Source organism: Protopterus annectens, chromosome 1.part0 (assembly GCF_019279795.1).
Source record: "Protopterus annectens isolate FY-2018-M chromosome 1.part0, PAN1.0, whole genome shotgun sequence".
Lineage (NCBI taxonomy): Eukaryota > Metazoa > Chordata > Ceratodontiformes > Protopteridae > Protopterus > Protopterus annectens.
Window position 1 is genome coordinate 1,277,540,558 of NC_056725.1, and position 20,962 is coordinate 1,277,561,519.

Sequence of the window (20,962 nt, forward strand, 5' to 3'; positions counted from 1 at the left end):
TTAGGTGTTATGTATGTACAAGCACCACACCAACTAAATGAGGAAATGGCCACCATTGCATATCTCTGCCAAGGTCAAGCATGTAAACATATTAAAACTACCCAGCTGCAGTCTTGTCCCAGATATAAACATTTCACAGTTGTCATGTCACTTCTCAAACATATCCTGTTTCAGGCATAGTTAGCACTTAGATGTATACAACCACGCTATCACACTATATGGAGGTGGGAGCTTGGCATAATGGTTAAGGTGTTTATCTTACAGTTACAAGGTACAGGGTTTGATTCTCACATGGGGTAATTGGCTAGGCTTAAAATGACCCAGAAGGGCTGTTAGCCTAGTACTAACCTATGAACCTATCACCAATGAGTGCACAAACCTCTTCTTCTTTTCAAAAAACGGATTTTATTCCAAGCACACTAAGCCATAAAAACAGGTTTAGTGTGCTTGGAATAAAATCCGTTTTTTGAAAAGAAGAAGAGGTTCATGCACTCACTGGTGATAGCATGGTTGTATACATCTCATTCAGAGTACTTTTGTATTTTTCTGTTGTCGAATAGTTAGCACTTACATAATCCCCTTGGAGTATATGTGTTCTCTCCCTAGTAAATATGCATCTTTTCCTGTACCTTTGCAGTCTCTCACCCAGCACGCATGCGCATGCATGCGCACACACACACACACACACACACACACACACACACACACACACACACACACACACACACACACATTCTTCTCACATCCCCCCAAACAGTTAACAGTTCTCCAGCATATCAACTGTATAAACTTTCCCTTGCTATCCCATCCTAAACATTTCTGAATTAGTATAGTGTGTCATCCCCTAACTTCTGCTAGGCTCCAGTGTACAGTGTATTATCCTACTCCTCAAGGAAGCCCAGAATGCAATACCCACAGCATTCACATGTGCTGTCTAGTATCTCACTACCTTTATGTTCTAATCACCTGCACATGTAATCATATTAAATCCCCTACCGCTACTGAAGTCCTATCCTCAACACTCATGTTTCTTAATGCTACCAAACATTTCTTTTCAGTCCTGTGTCCAGAAAAAAAAAATCTCAGTAGTACTTTCTTCCTCATCCATATCCAGGCTCCTGCAAGAATAGACCATAATTGTAACCCTCCTACATGTGTTCAGTCAACTGCCTTGTAATATGCTGATTTGTTCATTTGTTCATGGTATATGCTTTTTGTGAGCAACACATTCTACAGTTTGTTTTAAAATTGTCATGGTAGTATGTAGGCTCTAATCAGCATGCAGATTGTGTAAGTTCATGCTGTCCTGGCAATCAATTGTAGACAGCATAGTGAACAGAACTGGAGTGGGTAAGAGTTTTAATTCACATGTCACTAGTATTGCAGCAGTGCCACCATCCTTTTCTGCACTGTCAGCCAGACCCCCTGAGCCCAAATATATGTTTATTAACTTTAGCCCTTCTAGGTCCATACCAAGTGCCTTTGCCTTTTGTCTCTCCACCTGCTTTGCAGTGCCTACATATTAGTTATATCTCCGGAATGAGACTCCTCACTGTAGTCATGTCCAACACATTCCTTTCTTGTAAAACATTATTTTCCATCTAACTTGCTGCTCATCCCCGACTATATGTGGAATGCATGTGTGACCCCCTCCCCAATACTTGCAGTCCACTACCCAGCAGTTTTCCCAACATTACACGTCAGCTTCCAAATCAACACAGAGCCTTATTTGAGGAGATTATTTCACACCCACTTTTCATCTGAGGTGTAGCTTAAGAGAGCATGGCAAAATATTATCCATACAAAAATGCCAGTGGATAGCACATTACCTACTCTGCAAAGTACAAACTTGTTTATAGTATAGAAAAGGCATTTTTGAATCTTGTATTTTGAAGATACTAGTAACTTGCTTCTGTGAATATATTTCCACACAGGTTCATAGGTTCATAGGTAGGTACTAGGCTATTGGCCCAAGGGCCTAAATAAGCCTAGCCAACAAGGTTCCCTGGCGTACGCCACCCAAGAAAGTTAATTTCCTGAGCCCCTGTCAAGCAGAGCCACAGAAACAATCCCTGGGGTTTATTTCCTATTTCCAATCCACTCATCAAGATTTATCTTGAAGAGTGCTAATGAGGAATGTCACTTGATATAGATGGGTAGCTTGTTCCAGAGTATAGGAAGTCTCTGAGACAGGAATCTATCCCTCCAGCATGTCCTGTTTATTGTGGTGACAAGGTATAGGTCCCTAGAGTGTGTAGCTCAGAGGGAAAGAGATTTCTTTAGTTGTAGCATGTCCAACAGCTCTGGGTTTGACATAGCTTTTTATGTTAGACAGAGATCTCCTTGGAGAGGGCGATATGCTACAGAGTAAAGCTGGAGTTTTCTTTGACGGTCAGTATAGGGCATCTGTTTGAGGCCAGTAATCCTCTTTGTCAGGTACATCTGTGGCCTGTCCTGCTGCTACAGATATCTTGTGAGGTACATTCCAAAAGGGGCATTGTACTCTATAATGGGTCTAATGAGTGCCGAGTAGAGGGGAACAATGACCTCTTTTTTCCTGGATGAGAGCCCTTTTGTGATGAGGTGTGCCACACAGAAGGATTTCCTGACTACTGTGGTGATGTTGAGAAAACCACAGGAAACAGCAAACTTTTGAAAAACACAAAAACAGCCACCGAGTAGTCTCTGAAACACCAAAACTAACTTTAATATAGTGAAGCGCTTTTTGTCTACCTAAAGTGCTTCACTATATTAAAGTTCATTTTGGTGTTTCAGAGACTACTTGGTGGCTGATTTTGTGTTTTTCAAGAGTTTACTGTGGCAATGTGATTATCAAAGGAGAGACTACTGTCCACCTGGGTCCCAAGGTCTCTTATCATACATTCAGCATTAAGTAGACTGCCGTTTATGTGGTAGTTCATGGGTACAGAGTTTTTACCAAAGGGGATGACAATGTAGTTTTTAGCATTGAGCTTGAGGCCATGCCTCTGACACCAGGCATCTGTCTCAGTGAGGTGCTTCTGTAGGATGTCCACATCATTTGGGGACTCGACTATGGCTCCTAGTTTGCAGTCATCTCTAAAATTTGTTAGCCAGAGGCCTTCTGTGTTAGACTGTACTTCAGAGAAGTAGATACCAAACAGGAGAGGTCCCAGGACTAAACCCTGTGGTACTCCACTTGTCACTGGTTTCAAGTCAGATATGGAGTCTGCAGCTTTTACACTGTGGGTTCTGTCAGTGAGCCAGTTGGCAACCCATCTTGTGATGTAAGGATTTATACCTAGTTTAGTGAGTTTAGCTATAATTCCAGAATGGGGGATGATGTCGAAAACCTTGGCGAGGTCAAGATAGGCTGTGTGAACCGCCTTACCCTCGTCAATGGCTTTGGTGACTGCCTCAAAGAAGTCGATCAGGTTCAGAAAGCATGATCTGCCTTTCACAAACCCGAATTGGGTGAGGTCCAGAGTTTGGAGGTTACTAATGTCTTTGTTTATGAGTTCCAGGCTCGTCAGGCTAATAGGGCGATAGTTCCTAGGATCAGTGGAGGCTCCCCCTTTGTGGAGTGGGATAACTGTTGCTGTGTGCCATTCAGTGGGCACAAAGCCTGAGGTGAGACTATGATTGAACATGTTGTTTAGGTGGGGAGCCAGTTTGTTCTGAAGTTCATGTAAAACGCAGCCTGGGATGTTGTCCAGTTCCATGGATGCTGTGTTTTTGGTTTTAGAGAGTGCAGCTTTTACCTGCATAGATGTGATTACAGGGACTCTGCATTCTTCCTGTATAGATATGGGCCCTTTAAGGGTGGGGGGGTAAAGTTAGCACTGAACCTATCTGCCAGGATGTTGGCAGCATCAGTTGGTTCTGTAATTTTCGTGCCGTTGTGCTGTAACTCAGAGCAGATCTTTGTGTTGCCACTGAGATGTTTGACATAACTATAGAATGCTTTGTGGATGCCCTTAAAATCAGTGGTGATTTTGTTTCTGTAGCTAGCTTTGGAGGATCTTATAAGGGATCTCACCTTCTTACTGAGGCTGACCAGGGAGCTCCTCCACCCATTGGATTTTACTCTCTTTTGCAACAGTTTCTTCCTTCTGTTGTAGAGTTTGTTTATGGCAGGGGACCACCAGATTGACTTCCTTCTTTTGGAGGATAATGTCTTGGTTCTGTTTGGGATAGCACTATCCATACACTCGTGTAAGTGCTTATAGAGTGCATTCGTGTAGGATTCAGCAGTCGTAACTGTATTGTCCACCTGCATGGGTATCATGAAGTTCGCCACTTCTGTCTTAAGAAGCACAAAGTTGGCTTTGGATAAATTTTTTACAGTGGTTTCCTTAATGGTGGGTGGGGGCAGGATGCGGATATTTAGGGTGATTTGCTTATGGTTGGATCTGACCAATGAGGAGTTGACTTCAGGTGTGGAACACTGGTCACTCGTGTTGGTAATGTCTAGGTCTAGGATATTGTTGCCCCTGGTGGGGGTGTCGATAATTTGATCCAGGGCACTGGAATTTATGAATTCCAGAAAGCGTTGAGAGAAGGAGTTGGTACGTGAGTAATTTTACCAGTTAATGGTGGGGTAGTTGAAATCGCCCATTATTAGGGTGTTTGGTTGAACCCTAATATTTTCCAATATATCGAGAAAAGAGGAGTGGGAATCCTGGGGCATGGTGGGGGATCTGTAGCAAGCTACAATTTGGATTGCAGTTTTGCTCAGAGTTAGTTGCACTTGGATAACCTTGGATGCATTATGCTGCGCAACTAGCCTGGAGGTGTGGATATCCTTAATGAATATGAACACACCTCCGCCTTTGGTGATCTGGTCCAGGTTAGATGGCCGGAAAGTGTCTTGAGTGAGTGCATTTTGAGATTTAGACTTCTAGCACTGAGTAGCATTACCCTCAGTTTTTGCTTTCCTGTTCCTGTTACAGTGGTGAATTTGTCATTTGAACCTTGCCTAAAAAAGGCACTATAGGGGTGGCAAGAGCCTTAGCCAGGATCTGGGATCCCAGGGGTGACAGGTGCAGGCTATCTCTGGAAAAGCATTGTGGTCTGTTGACCATGTCGTCCAAGGCAGACAGATACTGGATCCCCTTAGAATGACACCAGAAGCTTAGCCAATTGTTGAAGTCAATCATTTTGTCCTTGTACTGCAGTATCATTCTGGGCAATGGCAGGATGCTACTCAGGGCTAGGGTCATACCTGTCTGGGCTACAAGATCAGAGAGCTCTTCCATGTCTCTTTTCATGTAGTCCAAGGAGGTACGTCTCAGGTCATTCACACCAACATGGACAATGACAGAGTCATTTTTGTACTTGTTGTGGAGTAACCTGAGTGCGTGGGTTATGTGGCGGATCCTGGTGCCCAACAGCCAGCTGACAGTAACCTTCTCCTTGTTTAGCCTGGTGAGTGGAACATCAGTGTGCCTGACTATAGTCACCTATTACTAGTGTGTTGGGTACGTTGGTTTGCCTTATGGGCTGTGGTTTATTGGCACACTGAGTCTGTGAGCTATCTGTCATTTGGGTTGTGTTGGGGGGTGGAGGTTACTTGCATTTCTGCTTTGAAGGTCTCTGTTGCTTGGGCAGATTATTATTGAGAGCCTCTGCAAATGTTTTTGTGTTTCTATGTGTGGATTTTAGTGGTGTAGGTTTAGTGGGACTATGTGATGTGGTGCAAGTATTTACCTTCTCCTCTTGACTGTCAAGTTCAGTCTTGGCTGGAGAGAGCTTTACCTCCAGTTTGGCTAGATAAGTGCATCTCTCACAGGTTGTATTTGTAGTGTTGGGTGGTAGGAGGAGGGTTGTCTGTGCACGAGGCAATTGTTGCATTGCCTCAAGATGCCCAGATTCATCAGATAGACAGGAGAGAACACTGGGAGATGACCCTTGGACATGCCTGAATAAAAAACTACTCTCTTCTAGACAAGTGAGGAAAGTGAGTATAAGAGCTGTTTTTCTCTAAGCAAGTGAGGAAAGTAAGTACAAAAACTGTTTTCCTCTAGGTAAAAGAGGAAGGTTGAGTGTTGTAGTAATTTGTAGCTGTGCTAACAACAAGTTCGGAATAAGTTCTGAGCACGAATAAGCAAATTCAAGTGCTAAAGCTAAGAATCTGTACCTGGATATTGTGGTAGATAGGCTACCTGTAAATCTGTATCTGCACTAGAGTAGTTACAGGAAAGGTGGGAAACAAGCGCAAATGCGGGCGTTTAAACCAGAAACTTGAAAGAGATAGAAAAACTGCCAAAAGGCCAATAAACTACAATTTCTGGGCCAGAATCCAATCTTGTGGTAGATAGGCTACCTAGTGCTTACCACTCCCACTGATAAGCTAGAAGGCTTCCGTCCAAGACAGAAAGGCTTTGGGGGCTTAGAAGCTTACAAACAGTTCTGGTTACTGCAGGAAACAAGCTTAGAAATGTATTTATTTATTTATTTTTTTGGAAAGTGGAAAGGGAGAAAGGAGAAAGAGAAGATAATTCAAAATTAAGGACCTAAGTGGCTTGCCCTTCACGAATGTTCTCTCTGTATTAGGTAGAATGAGCTAATGACACTAGACTGGAATAGAGCTGGGATAGAGCTGAACAGATAGAACTAGTGGGAGTGTCTGAAGTCAAAATATGATCTCAATGTACTCCGTTGAGTGAGCAAATGAGATAGACCCAGGAGGAGTGTTCAAACACAAATTTACAGGAGGGATGGGCAATTCCAAAGCCACCAAGATTAATACCACAACAACAACAGGAAGGGTGGGCAGGAAACTAACTGCAGAGACAGAGAGAGACCACAGTATTCAATGAAACAAATAGAAAAATAAATAACTACAGAGAGACACAGACCACAATATTCAATGAAACAATTAAATACACAGAAAAATAAAATGCAGTACAATCTTTAACACTGCAAGTTTGTACTTAACTCAGCTAGTAATGCAGTTGATTGTAGGTATGTAGCAAAAGCCAGACAACTCAGATATTGAGCAGTAATAAATTCAGATATGTGACTAACACTTATAAATATAGAGAAACAATGTTTATGAATGCAGTACTATTAAAGATTTACCATACCATGCTTCACAAATCTACATGTGGAATTTTAATCCAGGCATACATACCTGACAGTACTGCACTACTGAAATTTCTACTGCACTTACATCCCTGATTCTGTTTTCATTACTGTATGTGGACAAGTACTTTCCTACATTGCATTTTCTACCATGTTTCGCAAGGTGTAAATTGCAGTGCATTGCTATTATTTGTCAGTGTTGCTTTAAGAATATATATTATAAAATCTCCTTCACCTCATTGAAATAGGTCCAGTCCCCAACATGAAATAAACAAACAAACAATCTAGCATCACAAATTAAGAAAGAGCAAATTGCAGAACAATATAGTCACTGTGGTGCAATCCCATCAGAATTTCAATTACAACTAGGAGTCGGTAACTGATATTTTATAAACAGCTAGGTGTGTCTCGTAACTACAGTGACACCTAATCACTGCACTGGTGACATGCTGATCCCTGCAAAACTGACTGAATGTGGTGTGGCTGGCAGGGATGTAAAGTCTCGATACCCCAGCAGAAGGAAATCACATCAGATCAGTGAAGGACAACAAAACATACACAGCTATATAAACTAAAAGGAGTTTTGTAAAGAGCAAGTCTCAGGGAAAGAGGGCAGATGAACAAATCTGTTTGGTGATGAGGGGAGGGACCAGATATGTGCAGACTAAACCAGGGAGCTGTGTATTTACATCCTGTGTATTGTTTATGGCATGCCTCCTGTTCTGTTCCATTGCTGAATATACCTAAAATGCAAGTGTATAAGCAGAACAGAAATAAAATGCTGCCATAACTACATTACAATAGGAAAGGTATTACTGACATGAGAGAGGTGCTCAGGATACTTAGGCCTTAATTTGCTATTCTCTTACAGCAGACAAGTTCCCTTCTTAATATTACTTTGCTATATTCCTGTTATTGCAACTGTATTCTTCATTTCTACAACGGCATCCTTTATTGTGTGTAATATGACTGTGCAGATTTTAGTTATATATTATTTAACATAATAACTAAGTATTTTCAGCTAGGGAAGTATTCGTAATATTCAGTAAGACAAGCTGTTATATACTTGAATCTGTGAAGACACAGCGATTGACTATCCTTTCCATGTGCCTTCACACATGCAAATATGGCAACAGGTTCCAATAAGCCAACACTGTGTTGCACTTAACTGTCATATTCAGATATGCTAAAGGAGCAAGGATGCATGTCAGGACCCCAAAAGGACAAGATTTTATGCAGACAAACTCCATTAGCCTTGGAACCAGAAATGATGACACAGGCTGGCAGATCTATACGAAAAGCAAAGCTATGTTCAGGCCACAGAACATTGAGACCACCAGCTTAAACTGCATCAGGGAAATTTAGAGTGGCATCATCTGAAATACGCTTGCATCAAATATTGAAAGAGAGGTTTCAGCACCTAACAAAATGCATCAGGTGTACTAACCTTGATTATATAAAGCTGGATAATTTGCAAAAAGAGGCAAAATACACTGGAATACTGGTGGAGAGACAAGGTGTTATTCATCATTCCACTGACCTGGGTTTAACAACAGACCTGGTTTGTCGCAGGAACACCTTTGCTATAAAAAATCAAACATTAGAAAGATGATTCTCCTTTCTTTGCTGACTCTTGTTTGATGACTGCTGTGCTGTTAGAAGATGATAAGAATCTGAATGCTTTCTCAGATCCACATCCATGTTATTATTGAAAGATGCATAAAGATCCTATATAGCAAATATCATTAGAGCACGCAAATAAACATGTGATCAAAACCATTGCATCAGGTTTCACAGTCCCAAAAACTATGCCTCAAGCCACCCTCATAAATTAGAGTAATACCTACTGTGGTTGTTATGAAATATTAGCTTTCAAAGTGATCAACATAAACAATGAAAAGTTTCACTTCATGCAGGACAAAGTACATTGAATGTCCATTCGCTCTTCCATGTTAAGTGAAAGATAAAGAAGGTACCACATACTGATTCTAAAACAGAAATGAAGTTGTTCAGGAGTAAAACATTGGTCCACCATACTCTTCTGCAGTTATCCAGATGAAACTTGGGAATCTCCCACATTGGTCCCCAGGGAATTATGGAATACAGTGCTACAAGCACACATATAGAGTATAGATGAAGTGGTTGAAGTCTAGAATAAAGTACAAGGAAAATTATACAGGTTAGACATTTCTCTCTCAGAAACTGCAGAATTATGCAGATTAAGTAAAATGCCATTTTTATACCTACAGAAGTATCTTCAAGGATTTTCAAGCACCTCCCCTCACAAAAAAATGAAAGAAAATAAAAAACTGTAATGAAAAACAGCAAACAATCAGAAAATTCCCCAGAGACTAAACAAGTGAGGAATCGGGGCTACCAGATATTACTGATGTAATATATACAAAGGTTCTCTCATATAGACTGCATCCAAAGTGCAGGTCCTATTAAACTGACATACCTCCTTAGGCGCGTGCAAATGCAAATGGCATATTTGGACTTAGTGATGCTGCACAATCATTTCATGTGCAACAGTCATTTATTTATTTATTTATTTACATTTGTTTAATGGGTTAGAGCACTGATCAAACATGGCCAATTATATGGCCAGCCTGCATTGTAATGAGCGTTACAACAGAGAATAATTAGTACAGCACAATCAGAAAATACAATGCATAACATACAAAAATAAACAGTGGTATAGCAGTGAGTTATATTCACTGTGATAGCAATGTATTTTAGCAAAAAGCTCAGGTGTAATCAGAAGTGAAGCAAGGTGGATAGTTCATCAGTCAAAAGAGAACATGTAAAGCAATATCAGGAAGTATAGGGGAGTCCAGTGTTAGTTGAGGAAAGCAAGTATGGAAGGGTTTAGTAGGACTGAAGAGTTATTTACATATTTACAAGGTGTTTGCTGTCCTGTGTGTTAGTGACAGTTATAGGGGAGTCAATATAAAGGGGAATGAGTAGCTTCAGAAGGAGGTTTGATTAGTTATGAGAAATGACCCGTCTTATTACAGTTACATTGAAATTTCTTGTGTACAAATTGTTTGAGTTGCTGTTGGAAGTTAAAGTATTCTAACATTTCAGTTATATGTTCAAGCAAGGCTTGCCATGGTTTGTGTGCTCGAATTGAGAAGCCATGCTTGGCTATGACCGTTATCTGCATATCTTACTCTCAGCTTGATTTCTACCTTTATGCTAATACCATCCACACAGTCTTATCCTTGAGACTGGAACACTGTACAAAAGCCGTGCTTTTATACAGAGTTTAAGTGCCCCATAAATAATAGTGAAAGTGATTCGCTATACTGGGAATGTTGTGTATAAAATGTCTTCTAAAGGCATTTTCTGCTCTATAATCTGTAGTCACAACTTACAGTGGTTATTTTACTCCTCAGATAGTCATTCTCTCAGTGTCAGACTACAGTTTGATTTACTTCATTTCAACACACCCTTCACCCTAAAGACATTTAGGCACTGACTCCTGTAACTTTCATCCCACATATTCATGCTTTGATTTGCCACAATAGCCTGTCTAAGCTTCTTTACCCAACTAATTTTCACAGTTAGTACAGAAGAAGCTAGCCATAACCCCTTCAGGTGTGTTCTCTGATTACACATTACTCTGCTTGTTTTTTTTTGTTTGTTTTTTTTTTTTTTGTTTATATGTGTCTCCACAGCCATTTATGACTTATATTACTTACTTAATTATTTTTAACTGTCTGCATAAACCGATCCTTACAGACCTTTTTTCATTCATGACTTGGGCCGAAAAGACAAGTGTGTAAATATAATATTCAGTAGGGAAACAGCATGTTTCAACAAGTTGCAATAATATAACAGATCTTTTCTGTGAATCGTGGGAATCTAGGCCAAGGCTGTATGGCCACAGGGTGGGTTATATTAGTTAAGGAAGTGTAGGGGGTAAAGCCCGTGGAGTAGGGGTGTGTGAGATTTACACCTTACATCATATTGGGCTTTATTTTTACTGGAGTTTTATTTCAGTTATTTCCAGATATTGTCCACTGATTAATCTTAATCAGTTCACCACATCATATCTGCAGTAGCTTATCAGCTAACATGCTTTTGAGAAGGGGTATGGAAGTGACGTACCTGGACAAAACCAATGCAGACAAGGAAAGAGAAGGCAAATCCCACACAGAAAATGGAAATCAAGACTGAAACACAGACTTGTAAGACAGAAAAATTAACTGGAGTACCACAAACCTGCATACAATTCTTACAGTAACAGAATACAGTATCAGACGTGCATTGCAAAAGATGTAACAGTTGGCTTTTAATTCACTTTCTTTATATTGTACATAGAAAGCTTGTACATAAAGCTTTTTAAAGGTAGAAATACATCTAATATTGTTTTTTTTTTCCTGCAGCATAGAAAGGTGAAGCAAAGCATGCATTGCCAGTATTTCCAAATAGATGGTGCCTTGTTGAGCATCCATTTCATTCAGCATTCCTGTAAGAATTTAGGATGAAACTAATTGTTATTATACCTTGAATCCATTATTATACCTTGAATGTCAGCTTAAAAGCTTTGCCATGCCATCCGATCGTGACCCACAAATTTGATTTATATAGGTGGTTATTTATTGACTTCCTCTGTCTGTCAAAGACATAGGAGCCAGACTAGGTGTAAATTTCCAATTGCCCATCCATTGGTCAAAGTTGAGCTTATATAGGGATAGGGAGAAACTCTATTTCACATTGATGGTGAGCTTGTTAGAGAAAATGGGAATTTTCTGAGAAACATATCTGCTTCTCCAACATGTCCTATTTATGTAGCAAGCAAAATGTGGGTATTATAATCTAGTAGTCCTGATGCTGTTTGTTTTGTAGATGTGCAAAGGATTCATCAAAACAGGGTCTATGGATGCCTTGTATGCTAGGCAATGATCATCTCTCAGAAGTCTGTAGGATGCCAAGTAAAGAGGCAGGGTTTTGAGGAGATCAGAGTAGGACATTGTGTTTACTCCCTGTATACATTTTGTACGGAAACTTTGTGGATGTTCCAGTTGCTGCATGTGTCTGTTCATAAAGAAGGGAGCATTATACCCTATGATGGGGCTGAAGAGGGCTGAGTACAGTGGTATGATGACCTTTGGACCTAGGTGCCGAGAAGTAGATGCCAAAGAGGAGCGGGCCTAGCAGAAAGCCCTGGGGGACTCCACTGGTGACCAGCCTCTTTGTGGCAGTGGTCTCACTGATTCTAACCTCATGGGTCATATCAGTGAGTCAGCTAGCTATCCAGCATGTTATAAAGGGATTTAAACCTAGTTCTCTAAGTTTATTGAAAAAGCCTGTTTTAAGACTATAGTTAAATAATGACTCCAGGAGTCCTGATAAGTCATGTTTTAGTCTATTGAGGAGGCATCCTGAGATCTTATCGGGGCCCACTGAGGCTGTGTTCTTGGCTTTAGTGAGTGCACCCTAGTTATAGTTGGAGGTGTTATGTCTGAGGTTATTATTGGGGGATGGCTGGGGTGAGAGGGGGTAAAGTTGGAACTGAATTTGTTTACTAAAAGGTTTGCTATATTGCCAGATCTGTCAATGTGGCACCATTAACCACCAGTTCATGACATTGCTGCATGCTGCCCTTGAGGTTCCTGACATAGCTGTATAAGGCCTTATAGTTATCTTTCACACAGGAGGATACCTTAAACTCAAAGTTGTCTTTTTTTGACCTAATCAATCGTCTCAGTTGCCTATTTACTTTGATGAAAGTGTTTTTATTTTTATGAGAATTACCCTTCCTAATTTTTGCCATAATGTCTTTTCCTTTTGTTGTATATCTTGCTTAACTTGGGATGACACCAGGATAGTTTGTTTCTTGGGCTAGTTCTGAGCTTACTTCTGGTAGGTACAGCAGTCTCTATGCAGCCATTGACATGGTTGTATTGAGTTTCTGAGAGAAGTTTAGCATAGACTGCTATGTTCTCGGGGTTTGGAGGGGCATTGAATTTTGACAAACCATTACTTAATAACAGGTAATTTTCCTTGGAATAGTTCCTAACTTTTAATGGTTTTAATGGGATTACAGAGATGATTTTGATTTTAAAGGAGACAGCATTGTGGTCAAGGAAGGATGAGGCACTGAGGGGGAGTGCAGCTTTCACCCATATTTGTGACATGAAGTCCAGTATGTTGGAGCCTCTAGTGGGCATATTCACTATTTGGTCAAGGGTGGTTGTATTTACAAAGTCCAGGAATCTCTGTGCCTGCAGATTTGAGGATGTGTAGGATGCCCAAATGAGTAGGGTGTTAGGTTGGATGGTAAGGGTCTCCAGTAGGTATAAGTATTCATTGTGTGTTGTTTGGGACCTGAAGTGTGACCTATAACTGGCTAGGCTATGGTACGGGATTTTGCCCATTGTGATCTGCACATGGAGGAACTCCAGCACGTCATCCTGTCTGACCACCCTAGATGCATGCTTGTTATTGATGTACACTGCTACACCTCCACTTTTAGCCCTTGTCTGTGTGGCTACTGGTCTAAAAGTGTAGAAAGCATTGAAGCCTCGCACTGCCAAGGTACTTTCTGCCTCTTTAAACCATGCCTCAATAACTGCACAGATGTCTATATTCTCAAGTGTGAGAAGGGTTTGGAGGGAATCTAGTTTTTTTTTTTTATTTAGGCTCTTGGCTTTGAGCAGTAACAACTTGAAGTTCTGTTGAGTTGATTTTGCTGTGTCAGTAGGTTTATCAATTTGGCGTTGCCTAAAAAAGGCATTCTTGAGGCAGACAAAGCCTTAGGCAGTGTTTGAAACACCTGAGGGGAAAGGCGCAGCCCTTCCTTGGCAAAGCCATGTGGCCTGCTAACTATGTCGTCCCAAGCTGAAAAATATTGGATCCCCTTAGAATGACACCAGAAAGACAGGCAATTGTTGAAATCAATAATTTTTTGCTCATATTGTGGCATCATACTCAGTGATGGTAATGTGCTGCTCTGTGCTAGGCTCATACCAACCTGAGACACATGGTCTGGCAGATCCATAATGTCTCTCTTCACATAATCCACAGAGGTACATCTCAGTTCATTTACACCTACATGGACTATGATGGAATCATACTGGCACTTGATATGTAATGTCTTGAGTGCATGCATGATTTGGCAGATTCTGGCTCCAGATAAGCAACTAACAGTTATCTTCTCTTTGTTCAGCCAGGTTCGAGGGGCATCAGTATATCTTACAATGGAGTCCTCTATGATGAAAGTCCTGGGAAGTGTGTTTGCTTGCCTTAGGGGCTCAGTGTTTGGGGCTCCACTGATAGTGACAGTATGTGTGGTGTTAGGTGGCATTTTTTCTGAGTGCCATTGAGCTTGTTGAGGCATAACTTTGACAGCTGGTGGTCAAGGTGATCTTTGTTGTTTAGGAAGCTTGCTTTTAAGTGCTTCAGCATATGTTAGTCTACGTGTGTACTGTGTGCTATGTCAGGTGGATGTTGTATGTATGGATATGGTTTTGACAACCTGATGTGGACTTGTATGCCAGTGTTTAGTCATTAGTGTCATTATACAATTACACCTCCTGCATACCGTGCTTGCTTCTTTAAGGATTAAGTGCTTGTCAGCAAACAAAACAATTGCCACATTGTCTCAAGATGCCATATCCATCAAGATGGCTACAGAGTAGTTAGGAAATTGCATATCCATACTGCCAGTCTTTTGATTTGTGAGCTACAAGGGTGTGGTGTATTGGGGTTAGAAGGCGATTAAGGATGCTTTGTTTGTGCAAATTAATATGGGTGCTTTACTTGGGCAGATTATGCTAGACAGTACTAAATTCTACCAACTTCAATTTTTACGCACTATTGAATTTTATTAAATCTGTAGGTATTGCCACTTGAGGCCCAACTAGCTGCTCTAAGCTTGCTTTGCACTATATCGCTGCTTTAGAGATTACTGTTTTATGGACCATTCCAGTGAGAAAATTTGCTTTCTAGGTGTTTGCTGCTATACAGGGCACCGCTAACTCATGCAAACATGCAACATTTATAGCAGCACTGAAAAAACAGAAAATTAAATTGTGAGTCCTCTGGCCAATAAAATGACTACACTATGAGTCCTTTTGTCTATTTCCCAGCTCAGATAGACCAGAAAATAACTCCTGCCACAAGATGAACTGAGCTGAACTAAGGTGGGCTACCAGCCACAAGTCTGAGCTGACTAGAGGCTTCTGAGCTTCCCAAAAAACAAAAGTTGCCTTTTTTTGCTTGATTATTCTATTTACTGCATTTTTTATTGTGTTCTGCTTATTTAATACTGTATTTGAACACTGAAACTAAACTGCACTGTTTGTACTGCATTTGTCTGCCTTACTGTGCCTGTTAAATCATGTTTTATTGCTGTTTACACTGTTGCAAACCTTTATTTTCTATTTTCACTGTTGCAAAGTAATTGTTGCTACTTTTCACTGTTTGCAAAACATCTGTTCTGTTTGGTCTGTTTTCCTGCCAAGCAGTGTTTTAAATAACTGATTTGTTTGCTGTTTAAAACATTCTTTAGTGTTTCCTTGCTGTTTTTCTGCTGTTTAAAACATTTTTACTGTTTCCCACATACATTAGTGAAGCTAGTAGCTGTAGCATAGTCCAGATACAGGTTTGCTGCATCTAGGTCTGTTTGTAGTGGAGAATAAACTGCAAGGAACCACCATGAAAAATAAATGTAGAGTTTAATGGAGAAAACGAGCGCTTTCACGCACACTCAGGTGCGCTTCATCAGGTTACATTTAAGCAATAAAAACCATTCCCTTATATACAGAAATAAGCTTCAATTAATCAATATAATAATACAATAATTGAACAATTAAAATCAAACAATTTCAAATTTAAAAAGGCAAGAGCTTCTTAAGTAGTCAGCATCTGGTCTCCGACATATAAATGCATCATAAGTAAAACGGCAGAGTTTTGTCATTCATAAAAATGCGTATAAAAATACAACGTAAATTAAGCAACCATTTCATTGTTTAGGATTATCTGCAGATGTCTACTAACCTAGATGACAATTTTAGTCAGACAATACATGGTTGCAGATTAAAATAACATATTAAAATCATTCATCTCATGCTATTTAGCCAGAAACCTTGATACAGGCTGTTAAATTATAATAAAGCAACAAAAATCCCAAAATTAAAGCTCATTAAACTGTCTATATAACAATAAGTATACTAGCGCTGTGTTTCAAGTTAAACAATAATTTAGTGGATTTAGCATAAAACTAATGTTGTTTCATTAATGGATCCAAATCATCCCTAAATAATTCTGTTATGTCCGCAAAAAATGCGGAGTCCCTAAGATCGTCGAGTGGATCATCTGTGTAATACAGCAATAACCAAATAAACCAAATGCTTAGAACAAAGCGTTGGTAATGCATAAAGACAGAAAAATATGATAAAATAAATAAATATCAAGAAAGGAGGTCATCTGCCATCTGAGACACCTGCTCCTGCTCAAATAAAAGACATTAACAATTAATTGATGTCTGTTTGTAGTGGCTGTTGTATTCTGAGTACATTTTCTAAGCCATCTTTGAATGGAATGGGCCCTTCTGCACCCTTGTGAGAGAATTGTGCTGATTGGAACCTGTCTGGTAAAGGATGATTGGTCTAGGGCTTTGAGTCAGCACCCTCATTGGTTCTTCTGAGTTTTTTTAAATGATTTTTTAAGTTTTTAGCTTCTGGTATTTAAGCCCTGTGTTTGAGCGGGTTTATGCTTGTGTGTGTGTTATGCAGCACCACGCACTGCAGTGCAATTGTGCGCCATAGCCTGACAGATAATTTCAACAATTTTTTCCCTTAGATACAGCTGTAGTACATTAGTGTAGCCCTCATCATTAGTACATCTAAATTCTAAGATGTATTGCTAGTGAGCTGTGACCTATTAAACCACCCAGCCAAAAACCCTGTCAGGAATACCCATCTACAGAGTTCTTCAAGCCTAGCATTATGGACAGTTGGACATAATTGCGCTCTCGGAGTATTTGTCTCAGGCAGGTATGTCCCTAGGCTTGAGCAGCTTATTACCCTCACCTAGAATGATGCAGCAGTATAAACAAATAATTATCGATTTCAATAATTGTCTTAGTTTTTGGTGTCATTCAAAGGAGATCCAGTTTCTGTCAGCCTGGGATAACATGGTCGACAAACCACACTCCTTTGACAGAGACGGTTTGCACTTGGCACCACTTGGCTTTCGGCTGTTGGTAAAGGCTCTTGCCTCCCACATAGTGCCTTTTTTAGACAAGGTCTCAAAAACAAAATTGCCAAAGTGAAAATAACCATAACAAAATAAGGTTTATGCTGCTAAACACTAGAAGCTTAAACCCAAACCTGCACACCTTGGAAGCACTTCTTTCACTGGAGGATGTAGTTGTCTGTGCAGTCACAGAAACCTGGTTCAAGGCCTCAAACAGTACCCCAGCCTTGCAAGGCTACAATGCCTTCCACACCTTAAGACTGCAAAATGAACGAGTGAGAACCAAAGGAGTTAGTGTTTCTATCTATATTAAAGATAAATTCACCTCCTGACTAGTTAGACCGGACAACTCCTTGGACTTATTCCAAGTTCAGATTAGTCATAGCTAGTTATAGATCCTCCTCCATGGATCATGATGCACACGAGGCCTACGTGACCAAACTGAAGTCAATTGAAATATTGCCAAACACTCTGGTCATGGGGGATTTCAATTATCCCACCATCAGCAGGGAAACCTACTCGAGCCCTAAGTCACTAGCACAAAAGTTCCTTGACTTTGTTAACTCAAATGCCCTGGAGCAAATTGTTTAAATCCCAATAAGAGGAACAAACATACTAGATCTGGTCCTCACCAATATGACAAACAGATGCACCACTGCAACTGTCAGACCATCATTAGTAAAATCTGGCCACAAATCAGTCACCTTCGAACTGGTACTAACACCAGAACTCACAAAGAGTAAAGTCAGACTAAAAAACTTAACCAAAGTACACTGTACCTTCCTAGAGGAATGCATAAATGCCTTCCAAGTCCCACCCCCAACTAGAAGTTGTAACTACACCAAAGCTTACACTAAAGTCCTGCACAATCACTTTAAGTGTATAGACTCAGCTGTTCCAGACAGAATCAAAGCCCGAGCCCCAAGTAAAAAAAAATCTTCCCTGGTGGACATCCAGCATCAACAAACTTTACAACAAATGCAAAATGTTGCTGTCTAAGAAAACTACGTCGAGGCCCCAACAATGGAAAACCACCCTCCTCAGCCTTAAAAGGCAAATAAGACAACATGTCAAATCCTCTAAGGGTAACTTTGAGAAAAACATAGCAATCACAGCCAAAGATAATTATAAGGCCTTTTACAGCTGTGTACATAGCTTAAAAGGACCCATGTATGTGCCGAACTAGTGACTAATGGTATCACACACATTGATCCCACAGAGGTAGCAACAGACATATTTGGTGAAAATTTCACTCCCTTATCCCTTCCAAACGTATCACAAATTTTGCCCCCAAGTTCACCCTACCTACATATCCAAAGAGCAGGTCATTAAAACCTTGTCTAAGGCAAAAAACACAGCCTCTATGGGACCAGATAGCATCCCAGGCTATCTTCTAAACAAACTAAAACATGAACTAGCATCACTGTTAAGTACCCTATTCAATCACAGCCTAACCACTGACTTTATTCCTGCAGAATGAAGAACAACAAGTTATTCCCTTCCACAAAGGTAGCTTAGCAACAGACCCAGAGAATTACAGACCCATAAGTCTGACCAGCCTCATCTGTAAAGTCATGGAACATATCATCATGGGCCTCATAAATAAAGACATAGGTGATCTCCAAATCCTGGATCCTACCGAATTCAGCATCATCAAGGGCAGATCCTGACTGTTAAACCTGGTGGGTTTCTTCAAATATGTGACCAGGGCCATTGACAAGGGCAAATCTGTGCACACAGCATACCTCAACTTGGCAACAGCCTTTGACACAATCCCACACTCAAACATTACCGATAAACTTAACAAACTGAATGTAAACCCCTTTGTTGTAAGATGGGCTGCCAACTGGTTCACAAACCAGTCACACACTATCAAAGTGGGTGACTCCACATCAGCCAGCAGACTTGTCACCAGCAGAGTTCCACAAGGGTCAGTGCTGGGCCCCTTACTGTTTGGTATATACTTCTCAGAAGTTCAGGATAAAACTAAGGGGCTGTGGCTGACCAAGCCTGCGGATGATTGCAAACTGGGTGCAATTATTGAATCCTCAAATTATGTCAGTATACTTCAGGAGGGTCTTATGCAGACCAACAATTTGTATCTTAGTCACAGTCTCAAACTGAATGCCTAAGAAATGCATCATCATTCCCTTTTATAAAAACAATGTCCCTTTACACTATCAAATTAATAAATTAATAACAATACCCTATATACCTTCAAAGTGGTAAAAGATCTGGGATCACAAGTAGACTGTGACTTTAACTTTGACACCATTTGCCTACTGTAGTAAGGAAAGCTTTCTCTGTAGCACACTTGATTAGCAAAGGCATCACCTCTAGAGCAAAGGAGGTTATAACCCCGCTATACTTGTCAGTAATCAGGCCCATAATTGAGTATAACACCCCTTTCACCATGTACCGTAAAAACACCTGCAGCAATTGGAGAGACCTCCGAGGTTTCTACCTAAGATGATCAAGGAACTTCAGAGGTTTCTAACTAAGAAGATCAAGGAACTCCAGCACATACCTTACACAGACCAACTAAATTCCCTGTCACTATACTCAGTATCATATAGACTTCTTAGAGGAGAATTATGCCTGGCTTACAGAGCAATCTCTGACCCAAACCTAATAAATTTGCTGCACATCCATACATCAAACAGGACTAGAGCTACCCATTCCAGGGACCTAAATATGGCCTGCAACTTGAATAGAACATGCTCGAGGGACAGATGTGTCTCCCAGCAACTGCCATGTCTTTGGAATAGGCTGCCAGTTAATGTGAAGCAGAGCATCTTTATGACACTGTTTAAAAGGAACCTGGGCAAGTGGACGGGACACCATAAATTCTTACCAGGGATAGCGCCCACAACCCTCCTGGACATGGGCAATCATTAATAAATACAATCCTACGTATTGACTAGAGTATGTATGGTACTGCATTGGGATGAAATGGCTAGGCTTGAAATGACCTTTGAGTCGATAGCCAAGCAACCTCCTATGAACTTATGATCTTATGATCCTATGAAATAATCCAACCCTCTTGATGTAAAAAGTAGAAGAGACCCACAAGTACAATGCTAACACAAACCACTTAAACACCTCTGGGCTTTCGGCTACTGGCTAAGGTTCTTGCCTCCCCATAGTACCTTTTTAGGAAATATCACAAAAACAAAATTCCCAATGTAAAAATATCCTCAAAAAACAACTTTGAGGTTATGCTGCTAAACACTAGGAGTCTAAATCTGAAACTGCACTCACTGGAAGCACTCCTTACCTTGGAAAATGCAGACATCAATGCAGTCACAGAGACCTAGTTCAAGGCCATGGAGAGCACCCCGGCCATACAACGATATAATGCCTTCAACACATTCAGATCAGAAAACAAACATGTGAAAACTAAAGGAGGAGGAGGAGTACGAACATTCATCAAAGGGAAATACACCTCCAGACTGGTTAAACAGAATGATTCCCTAGAGTTACTCCATGTGCAAATAACTAGAGGAAAGACCCCTCTCCAAGTTATCATCAGCTATAGATCTCCCTCCATGAACCATGATATCCACACTGCCTACTTGGATCTACTTGTGTCACTCAAAATACAGCCAAACACCCTAGTTATGGGTGACTTTAACTACTCATATATAGATTGGGCAAATTATACATGTACAAACACACGTGTCCGAAA

The 20,962-nt window shown here is 40.5% G+C and overlaps 1 protein-coding gene across 1 annotated transcript in view; it reads right to left on the reverse strand.

The window, feature by feature from the left end:
- Positions 1–20,962, reverse strand: part of LOC122801053 (O-acyltransferase like protein-like) — a 676,941-nt gene that overhangs the window by 226,611 nt on the left and 429,368 nt on the right. Inside the window, exon 7 of the mRNA XM_044070575.1 lies at positions 9,049–9,214. Coding sequence (XP_043926510.1) covers positions 9,049–9,214 — 166 coding nt within the window. The remainder of the gene's footprint in view (positions 1–9,048; positions 9,215–20,962) is intronic.